The sequence below is a fragment of the Eufriesea mexicana genome, unplaced genomic scaffold, assembly GCF_001483705.2.
Source record: "Eufriesea mexicana isolate 0111107269 unplaced genomic scaffold, ASM148370v2 scaffold325, whole genome shotgun sequence".
Lineage (NCBI taxonomy): Eukaryota > Metazoa > Arthropoda > Insecta > Hymenoptera > Apidae > Eufriesea > Eufriesea mexicana.
The window spans coordinates 1,703,681-1,716,092 of NW_016908500.1; the positions used below are offsets into that span (position 1 = coordinate 1,703,681).

Sequence of the window (12,412 nt, forward strand, 5' to 3'; positions counted from 1 at the left end):
AATGAAAAAATATTCCTAATACAATAAAATAATATAGCAAATGAATTATATCTAGTTATAAAATCATATGGTTATTTATCGTGTAAACATCATAAGAAATTTTTATTCAATATTGTTAGCACTTTGCATTTATGCATATAAATAAATAAATAAATATATAAAATAAAGTGATAAATGAAAGAAATATTAAATAGCAATAAAAATTAGTAATAAAATATTAAATATTAAATTTTCGTTTCGATTCTTTCGACTGTGAAATTATTAGAAATAAATTTTTTAAACATTGTAATTTTATAACATTTTAATATTTTGTTTCTGATACGATCGCATTGAAATAACTCTGAAAAGTAAACTAAAACTACGAGTTTGGTTCAATTATTTCGCATTCGTTTTGTAATTAAATCGGTAAACAGTGATACCGATTTATTAACGTTGGTTCAAATTTTGCCAAAAGACTTCGTTTTATTCCATATGACATCGTATGATTCTTAAAGTTATAATACTTCAATATACTTAAATATTCAAACACGTTTCATTTAATTTTATTTCATTCTTAAACTTTTTAACTTCAAAAAAATGCTTCTATTTTATTCCATTTTATTTTTTACTTCACTCACTCAGTCTATTTATTAAAATTTTTTTTAAATATACTTAAAAATTGTTAATTCTATTAATTTTAAGATATCCTTAATTTTACTAAATTTCGAACTTTTCAACCTCCATTATATTTTATTTTATCAGAACTTACTCCTATATTTTTATTTCGTTACTATATTACGATACTGACATTAAAAGATTTATAACAATCATTACTACCATTATAACCTTCCATATTAAACTAAAAATCAACAATAACTAATCATAATTTCTTTTCCCTCATGAACGAAAGAAATGGGAGGCACAAGATATTAAATCGAACATAGAAGACGATAAAATTATAAAAATATATATACAGGTTGTCTCAATAACGATACAATCGGGAAGAGGGTGATTCTAGACGAAAAAGCAAATCAAAAATGAAGAATAAAATTTTTTCGTTCGAAGCTTCGTTGTGGAGAAAATCGACTTTGAATTTTCGCTGGGTACGCTGGTATATACCGATGGTCCATGCATCTCAGCCATAGCTAAGTGTACGTTTACTCGCTGAATATTCAAAGTCAATTTTCTCGATAACGAAGCTTCGAACGAAAAACTTTTATTTCTTATTTTCGATTTGTTTTTTCACGTAGAATCAACCCCTCCTCGCTTGTATCACCGATGCTGGTATGTTGATGGTCCATACATCTAAACCACAGCTAAATACACGCTTACTCGGTGAGCGTATTCAAATAGCTATAGCTATAAAAGTATAATAGCTATTCAAAGTCGATTTTCTCAAGAATGAAGTTTCGAACAAAAATCTTTTACTTTTTATTTTTGATTTGTTTTTTCACGTAGAATTACCCCCTTCCCGGTTGTACTAACGTTGCTGGGACACCCTGTATATATATAAAATTTGTTGTACCAGGTGGTCGTTTGAAGGCATTGGTATCTGGACTACATTTGGCGTCGTTAGGTCTCCGCGAGACGCCTTTGCAGACCCAGAACGGTGTGACCGTTCCATCGAAGCTTGAGTGCGACGAGAAAATCGTTCAGATTCGACAGGCTTTCATAAACCGTATCCACTTGAACCGGCCATGGGCGTATTACTTGGGCCTTTGCGAGGTTCTCAACTTCATCAACGTCTTGTCGCAAATTTATCTCACGGATTGGTTCCTTGGTGGCGCTTTCCTCAATCTTGCCCAATCGGTGGGGCAGGCTGGCTCTGACACGGTACTGGACCAGCTCGACATCGTGTTTCCTAAGGTAGGTTCCATGAAACTCTTGCTAATACGAGGCTAAGCGAGTGCAATGTATGAAAATGCATTTATTAATTTATTTATTAACAATTATCATTTACTGATCAAAATTAAGGAACGAGTTAACGGTTTGTCCAGTTTCCTGTATTTTTCATCTCGTGTTCGTGAGATGCGTAGATTGAAATTGAAAATGGGCTTTATTTAAAATATTCGAAATGGATGTTACTTTTTATCGATGTTGACGATGACTTCAGCCTATGTTTCATTTCAATATATCTTTAATCTATTTTGATATCACAGGAGACAAGGAATTGTTGAAAATTCGCAAACGATTACTATGTTTCTGAACTTTTGCCAATAGGTGCATGTTTGGATATATATATATTCATGTAACTATAGTTATATGATATAGTTATAATATATCTATGGAATAATTAATCTATAATTAGGATGTAATAAAACGTGACTGTATATAGTAAAATATAACACCCTATATTGAATATACTATAGTCTACATAGTATGTTATAGTATAGCATATTCTATATTATATATAGTAATATATTCTGTATATCGTGTTATGTATAATACTATATTATAATATATTTATGGAATAATTAATCTATAATTAGGATATAATAAAACGTGACTATATATAGTAAAATATAACACCTTATATTGAATATACTATAGTCTACATAGTATGTTATAGTATAGTATATTCTATATTATATATAGTAATATATTCTGTATATCGTGTTATGTATAATACTATATTCTATATAATAGTACATTCTACATGATGTTGTATATGAGCTGTCCTTTTTCTGAGTTCGAAATCGAAGAACAAATACTATACCCCAAATCAACGATTTTCAAAAATTTAGTGTTGCAAAAATTTAGTTACTATAATAGATGTGCTTTGAAAATTTTTGAAACGTGTAATATTTGATTATTTATTTGGAAATACTGATTTCTTCTCCCTTAGATCAGCAGACAAAGCTTTTTCTTTTCATACTACTTATTCAATATGTCATCAAATCACATTATAGGTAACGTTCGTCATTAGCTTCCTTTCTTTTTCAAATTTTTTATTTATGTTTCAATTATATGATTTAATTCAGCTCGCTTTGAGTCAGTTGTACATGTTACTGTTAGTCGTGGATATAATATTTAAATGAATATATTCAATATTTATTGAACAATATTATAGCACAGGAGTAAAATTACCGATGAAATATGAGCTGTTCACTGCACAAATCGATTAACTCCACTTTTTGAAAAATCTTAAATATAAAAAGTTATGACTATACCAAGTGCTTTGACACTTAAATTTAAGATTTTTCAAAAAATGGAGTTAATCGATTTGTGCAGTGAACGGCTCGTATATAGCATCATGTTTTATACAGTATTATATAGTAGTGTAAAATTACAACTACATATATATTTTTCTATCACAGTCGTCTTTCATATAACAAGCTAACATAATTTTTTCTTTTCTTATATGGTATTAAACTATTTGTGTTCAAAATTATATAAGTAACTTAAATTTTTGAAATATCGAGTGACTTTCGAGATATACATAAACAAGGTGGTAATTTAAATATTTTATCATTCGTACAAAATATATTATAAATGGTCACGTAAATAGTTTCTTCACAGATAGAGCAATGAGGAAAACTTTGAAATCGAGTCTTTTTCTTTTTTAATAGAACGCTAATCGTAATAGTTTTATTTATATTATAGTAATGTTTATTGAGACGAATTCAATGGTTTCCAAAAATAAAAATAATTTCTTTTTATTACGTATAATATAAAATCTTATCACGTTTTCATAAGCAGTAACTTTCAAAAGTATCACTTCGTAATATTAACAGTAACTATTCATAGTATTATTATATTATATTCATAATATTAACAGTAATTTATAAGCAGTAACTTCATAAATATTACTTTAAGCTCATATTTTTTTGTTATGTTTACAGTAAAATACGTTAGACAATTGACTATTTTAATGATTTCGTTGCCACTAATACTGCGAAATTTAATATAGTAACTAATATAGCAATCTTTAATACAAGAAGTATCAAATGAATTTTATATAATTCGCCTACGATGTTGGAATGAATCTTTTTAATTAATGAAAGATTAAATTAATTTAATTTAATCCTTCCCAATATTCATTTGGCCTAACTGAAGTCTAATATTTAGCTAGCATATATCTAACCTAACCTATATATATACCTATATATACCTAATACTTATATATACCTAACCTAACCTAATCAAATGAATTTTATATAACTCGCCTACGATGTTGGAATGAATCTTTTCAATTAATGAAAGATTAAATTAATTTAATTTAATCCTTCCCAATATTCATTTGGCCTAACTGAAGTCTAATATTTAGCTAGCATATATCTAACCTAACCTATATATACCTAATATTTATATATACCTAAGCTAACCTAACCAAATGAATTTTATACAACTCGCCTACGATATTGGAATGAATTTTTTGTTTTAGCATAACGCATTGCAATATGCGGAAATTTTGTATAATATACTTAGAAGTAGAAATATAATAGTATACAGGGTGTCCCATTTGATTTCACACAACGAAGTATCTCGGCAACTAAACTGTTAAAGAATATTTAAATATTTTATATCATAGTTATTTCAAAGAATACATTTCCAAAAGATACATTTGATAATGATCTTCTTTTAACATTAGATTATGGTCATTCAGCATAGTCTTCGACAGTCAACTTAATTTTTTAAATCCAAATGTTTGGTTTCAGTTTTAATCCAAAATTTTGGTTTCAAAATTTTTTAAAACCAAAACCCCATTTTTTTAAAGACGAACTTTGATTTTTAAAAAATCAAGAATATGTAAGGTTTATATATTTTCTCAGAAGATGAACTATACGATTTAGACAGTATCAAGAGATATAAAAATAAAGTAGCTTTTTCTGTTTATAATATTAATTTATTACTCTGAGCTATTTTTTCGTATCTTCAATTTATTTTTAACTTTATTAACGAAGCATTTTTCGTTTTCATTAAAAAATGATCCCTATGCAAATTCCATTCACTGTATATATGTATATTATACAATACATAGAACTGCATAAAATATATTTTATTATGCATTAGTTTCTTTGCATCATTGTAATATCAGTGACGATGTTAAGAATTTTACGAATATTATTATTTATTTAAACAAATACTTATTATTAATCTCGGCATCAGTAGTCACCCGGTGATTATGATTATGACAGCCATAGCATTTCAAGGTCTTAACGATGAATTAGAATCACGCGATTGGATACATTGTCTAGTACCACAAAAGCTATTCTTTTTCGAAATAACATTTGCTTATCGTTGCTTATATCAGAATTCAAACTAAGCGCAATAAATAAAGAAAATGGTGAAGTCATCTTTAAATTGCTATACTAGTCTCGGTGTTGAAGCGTCATTCATAAAATCCTTGGCTAACTTCTGGGTATAATAAATATTCATCAGTACGTAAAAGCATCGTGTCTACTTTTTCCTTAATAGCTAAAGACACCTTTCGCGAACTGTGCATCGAAATATTTTCACGGCAAAGGTTGAAGTAAATCCACGGAGCATGGTATCTCTTCGCCAACGTGCGAAGGTTCTTCTGATTTTCTGAAGACACGTGCTAAACTGATTCCTCGGCTGTTACCTGTTCTTCGTGCACGCGCTCTGTCAACACGAGTTGCTGAACGTTAACGGAAACTTTTTCATAGAAGCAGAATTTTTGTAAACCTCCAGTAGTCTGGTTTGCGTTAGTAGTTTGGTCAAGTAGGTTTTAGCTGACCAAAGGTGCGTGACATGTGTTCGCCTGACTGACCAGTTTTTCATGGTCTCGCGATATTCCATGAAACGGAATAAATTATTGTTCCACGTTGAACTCGTCTCGACGAACGTTCTTGTTAATCCGCGGATTATGCGAATGTATATTTTCACGGGAAATGAGTAAAATTCCTGAATCTAAATAGAGAATTTAGAAAATAATTTTTATTGGACAATAATGTAATATCGTTACACAAAATTATATTATAATTACAATTATGATTATATTGAAATATTTATTTTACACGTAGTTGCGTTAAAATTGTTTGAAAATATTGCAGATATTTTGTTCGTCAAATATGTTTTACGTAAGTGTATACTTTTTAATAAATACCTAATTGGTTAGGCATATAGAGTAATTGCAAGCAAAAGGTGAAACACGAATTTTATTTATATAATTATTAATTATATATTTATATTTATTTATAACGTAATTTTGTATGGTTATATATAAATTTTAAACTGTATTGCAGAAGTAATAAGTGATTTTAATATATTGTCCAAAATTAGTTACATTTTGAATAAAGATCAAAAATTTAAAGATGCTCCTATAAAAAAATTGTAAATTTTGAAAATAATTTTTATTGGAGAATAATGTAATATCGTTACACAAAATTATATTATAATTACAATTATGATTATATTGAAATATTTATTTTACACGTAGTTGCGTTAAAATTGTTTGAAAATATTGCAGATATTTTGTTCGTCAAATATGTTTTACGTAAGTGTATACTTTTTAATAAATACCTAATTGATTAGGCATATAGAGTAATTTCAAGCAAAAGATGAAACACGAATTTTATTTATATAATTATTAGTTATATATTTATATTTATTTATAACGTAAATTTTTATGGTTATATATAAATTTTAAACTGTATTGCAGAAGTAATAAGTGATTTTAATATATTGTCCAAAATTAGTTACATTTTGAATAAAGATCAAAAATTTAAAGATGCTCCTATAAAAAAATTGTAAATTTTGAAAATAATTTTTATTGGAGAATAATGTAATATATAGCAAGAAATAAATTTTCTCGCGTATATTGCTCATACGTATTTCGAAATATTATGCAAAGATTTGTTAATAAGATTTACCCTTTTTGTTTAGAAAGAATTAACACGAACACCTAATCTCTATCACTCCACCTGCAAAAAATGATTTCTAGTATAATTAGCTGCTCTGTGCCAAACAGTTTCAGTAAGAATATTTGGCTTCGTACCTTCAGTTTCTTTCAAAATATTCTATCATTTTTACATGAACCAGACATGACGTGTACTTGTAATATATCATTATACCACTTGTCAAGTCGGTAACTTCATAAAATAGAAAATGGAAATTTGTTTTAAATATTAAATAAGAAGTTAAGCGATCAAGTGTTTTGGTGTGCAAAAGTTTGTAAAAATCCAAACATGAAGTTCATGACTTTTACGTGTGAAATGTTTACATGTAAGTTTACATGTCTTAAAGCAGTTAAATAATTTATATGATATTTTAGCATACTATATATTAGTTCTCCAATATTGCATGATTTAATTATTACTACAGTATGCTTATAGTGGCCATTTTGATATAGTTTCCTTTTTATTTTACATTAATTTTAGCATTTATTTCAAATATAGTACGTCCTCTTGAAACGTGTATTATATTCACAAATACATTATTTATATGATATTTTAGCATACTATGTATCAGTTCTCCAATATTGAATGATTTAATTATTACTATAGTATGCTTGTAGTGGCCATTTTGATACCGTTTCCTTCTTATTTTACATTAATTTTGGCATTTATTTAAAATATATTATATTTTCTTTAAACGCGTATTATATTCATTAATACATTATTTTTTGAAAATATAAAAAGTTTTATTTTTAATTATTTTAACTATCAACTAGTGTATATATATTACATACTAGTGTATAAATAGTTCATACACTATAACTAGTGTATAAATATTATAAATTAATATTAAATATATAAAATTTTCTTACATGTACTATACATTATTTTTGAAAATGAGAAAAGCTTTTAAATTACAAGTTGAAATTAATTTAATTTATCCTTCCCAATATTCATTTAGCTTAACTGAAAGCTAATATTCAGCTAGCATATATCGTGTTAATACTTTTTATATATTAAATTTTTAAATATTTAAAAACAGTAATAATCGAGAAGTTAATAATCTGTGAATGCTAAAAGGTGTGGGGCAATTAATCTGCCATTATCCTTTAACGATTGTGGTTAAGATACGTCATTGCTGTGAATCAAGCTCACGTATCTCTTCTCATATACGATGAATCATGAAAGTATTCGTATCTCTCCAGTTATTGACTTTACACGACTCTTGTTTTAACTATGAATTCCAAGAAGAATATGTACGATGAAGTACCTCGTGAAGAATATTCGCTTTATTTAATCCCATTTTCATCTGATATGAGCTTGATCAAAGAAGAATACTTTGATGGAATAGCAGTGTAGGCAGGTAATCGTAAGGAGCTGTGAGAAATTCTAAATAGATTGGCAAACAACGAAATAAAATAAAATAAGTAAAGAAATAAAGGGAAAAATTACTTTGGTTCATAATTTACAATGATTACACAAGTTTAGTATATTTAACACTAAAACTACCGATCTTTAATGGGTGCCTAACTATAACGTGCACAGATTATAGTAATTTCAGCAATACGATGAATATGAGTAAATATATTGATTACAGTTCTTTCTTAATACGAGTTGATACCAATTTTATTCTTAAAGCAGGTGTACGTGTTCGGTGATTGCAAAAAGGAAAATTCTGGGACCAGTCATTTTGACTGGGTTGGTAGTTCTAGTGTTAAATAACTGTATAATTATGCGAATTACAGGAAAATTTTTCAAATAAGAAATATTTAATTTTTAACACTCTGTAACCCTATAGTAAAAATGTCTCCATGTGAGAACTCGTTTAAGAAACAAATTGTTGAAATTTCAGTCGTTGATTTTAACCCCTCAAAGTCTTTCTCTGCCAATAGAAAAATGATTCCGTGTATAGCCCGTTATGCTTTATATACACGCATGCATTCATTAACCCTTTGCACTCGACGACTTTGTCATTAGAAAAAAATAGTAATTTTTTCTAAGACTTTCCGCCATAAAGTCGAGGATATTTTTAAAACGATAAATAGGAAATCGTATGCAAATTAAGACGTAGAATTATTTTACTTCGACGTTCCACGCATCGTTGGGTAATTTTAAATTTAATATATTAATTAACCCTTTGCACTCGAGAGGTGCTTCTTAGTCGCCATTTAATCGGATTCTAAAGATCGATGTTAATTAATATATCAAATTTAAAATTATCCAACGATGCGCGGAACGTCGAAGTAAAATAATTCTACGCCTTAATTTGCATACGATTTCTTATTTACCGTTTTAACCCTTTGCACTTGAGAGGCGCCCTACAGTCACCATATGATAAAATTTCGAAATTCGATATTCATAAATAAGTTAAATTTCAGATAATGTGCGAGGTATCGAAATCAAATAATTCTACGAATTCTTATTTGCTGCTCCAAAAAATATTGTCAGCTTTATAGCAGAAAATCTTTGAACTTCTGCTCTTCTTTAGCCAAAAAATCATTGAGTGCAAAGAGTTAAAACTCAAAAATCAATTTGATTCGTAATTTAAATTGACTCGATAAGTTTAGCATACTTAAATCTGCTGAATCTATTTCTGATTGTTGTCCAAAAATATTCATTTGCAATTATAATAGTTAGACAAGTATTTTTTTTCTTGAAGTGATTATACGATAATTTATTAATTATAAAAGATGTACATTTGAGCCTTCGCATGCAATTTTCTTGTAAATCATTATGTTAATTGTTTGAAAAAGTGTGTCACAGAGATTTACTTTGTATCCAACGGTGTATTTGATAATAGTTAACAATATTCTTTAGATGTTCATGTTTAACTAGATAATTATACTTTATTGCGAGAAAAACTCATCGCATTTAAATATGAAGTATACAATTAACAATAATTAAAATGATGTAAAACAAAATAGTACACGTAATTATACATATGCACATTTTCATTTAACAAAAAACTTTATAACTATAAATTTGGAAAGTCATTTTGACTCATTTTATAATCCTAACGTTGATGCACTATGTTTGGATGAAAATACATTAAACAGTATATAATACATATTTCAAGGAAATGTTATATATTTAGTATTAACCCTTTGCACTCGACGATTTTTTGGTTAGAGAAGAGTAGAAAATCAAAGATTCTGTATTGAAAAACTGACGATATTTTTTTGAGCAGTAAATAAAGAATTGTATAATAATAAAATTGTAAAATTATTTGATTCCGATACCTTGTACGGTATTACATTACATTAAATTTGATATATTAATTAATATCGATTTTCGAAATTTTATGAAATGCTGACTGAAGCACACCTCTCGAGTGCAAAGGGTTAATAAATGATATTCATATGTATATTAGTTAAAAAATATTTGTAGGAAAATTACAAGAAAAGGTTAAAAATATTTTACATTATTTTCATGAAATAATGTGTAGTATGTACTCGAAGAAAATGATTGCTAAGTTTGATAGAGTGCTAAAATGAAAGCCAAATGAAAAAGAAACGATAACAAGTAGCCATAAGCATGCATACTTATTACAGTAATAGCGGAATCACGCAATATTGCGGGCCTGGCATCCAATGTGTTAAGGTCATTCAAGGCCATTCATTGACGTTTGGCATTTGCATTTGGATCTTAAATATTTTCAAAATTTCCTTTACCGAAGTACAGGGTGTCCTAAAAAAACGTATATACACTTTAATACCTTATTCTTTCTAATTTAATTTTTTTTTTTTAGCTACAACCCATTTAAAATAATGGTTGATTTTATACTAGACTTTGAAAAACGTAAATATATTTTAAAGTGCTACCATACGTGTGAAAACATACTAGAAATGCAAAGACGGTTTAATTAAACAGTAAAATATATATTGTTCTTATAAAGACGCAAAGTGTGTATACATGTTTTTAGGACACCCTGTATATCGGAAATTTATTATTTTGATTTAGTGTTAAATTCGACCCATACTCACAGTGATAACGTGACTTATTATTTTCACCTATACTATATAATACTTTTATAATATGATATTTTTTATTATATAATAATTAATTTTATACTTTTATTATATAATACTTTTTATTTGGAGATAAAACGAATCACTATAATTTGACGAAAGATAAAATTCATCAAAATGACGGAAGGTCGTCATTTTGAATGCAGAAGATACGGTATAATTTTTGGACATTTAAATTAAGCGAGTTTTAAATATTAATCAATGGATTTGTATGATTTTAAAAGATCACGATATTATATATATATATATTCAACGAATTTATCATAGAATTATGACCACATTTAGCTAAATGAAAGCATACGATTTTATTTGAAATTCATGAGAACATAATTCAATTTACGGTCACTATAAAATGTCCTAATAACCGTGTGTAAAATTTATATAAGAATAAATTATCAAACTATTATTTAAAACAATGAAAATATTTCTATAAATAATTGCAAGTGCATACTTCCAAATAACGATTATAAATATTCAGTAGATTCAGTGAACGTAGATATTAAAGCTATCAAATTATGAATCAATGGTTTTTTATTTAATTTCTTTTTTGTTGTTTTATATAGGTGTTCTTAGATCAAGTAATAAAAGTGGTAATTGCAATCTTTAATCACTAGTTAATATTCTTGTACGTATATTTTTACATATTGATACTTTTATCTTTGTCATGTAATTGAAATTTACTATATTCATATTCTTAGATTTACATTTTACACAGTATACTTTATATCACACAGTATATACGTATTTATTATTGTAGATTTGTTACATCGTAATATGATATAATTTTGTGCACAATATCAAAATATTTAGCAAATAGATATACGAAGAAATATGTAATATAATATAAATATAATTTTTTATTTTTTAATTGTTTACTATGCAATGCTATAATATGTAGGATATTTTTGAGCGTTTAATACAAAGTTGGAGAATTAATAGAACTTGTTAAAAGAAATAAACGAGTTTTACTAGTAAAAACATACACCGAAGAAGATTATAAAGTCGAAAAACCGTTCAAATTTCGCGCGCAGACTTTGACGTATAATGTCATAGACATATTTGTACGATCTTCTAATTTTACCTCTTTATTAAACGAATCGCTAATTTCATTGATGTCACTCGATAAATTTAAATAAATTTGGACAATGTGTTAAAATTCCCTCTAAAACGGTACGTGTAAATTTATACCAAATTTTATTGGCACTTTCTCTATGCCCATTTTGACAAGAAAATGCAAAAGTTTGTTTCCAAATAAGTAGTCGACAATTTAATAACTTTTCATATTGCTTTCTATTGTATATTCTAGATGATAAAGTAATTTTATGGTTTATTGTGTCTATTTTAAATTTACCAGTTGCTATTCTAACCTCTTAACTTAATCTACAGTGTACGCTATAGTGTATGAAAATAAAAATGGAACTGTATTAACTTTTATCGAATATATAACATATTTTATTCGATTATATAAATATAATAAATATATCTATAATACATATAATAATTGATATTATATTAAATATAATATAGTATACAAATATATTGTTA

The 12,412-nt window shown here is 27.0% G+C and overlaps 1 protein-coding gene across 1 annotated transcript in view; it reads left to right on the forward strand.

Annotated features, from left to right (window-relative positions):
* Nucleotides 1-12,412, forward strand: part of Inx7 (innexin 7) — a 34,919-nt gene that overhangs the window by 8,574 nt on the left and 13,933 nt on the right. Inside the window, exon 5 of the mRNA XM_017912095.1 lies at nt 1,508-1,845. Within this exon, the coding sequence (XP_017767584.1) occupies nt 1,508-1,845 (338 nt within the window). The remainder of the gene's footprint in view (nt 1-1,507; nt 1,846-12,412) is intronic.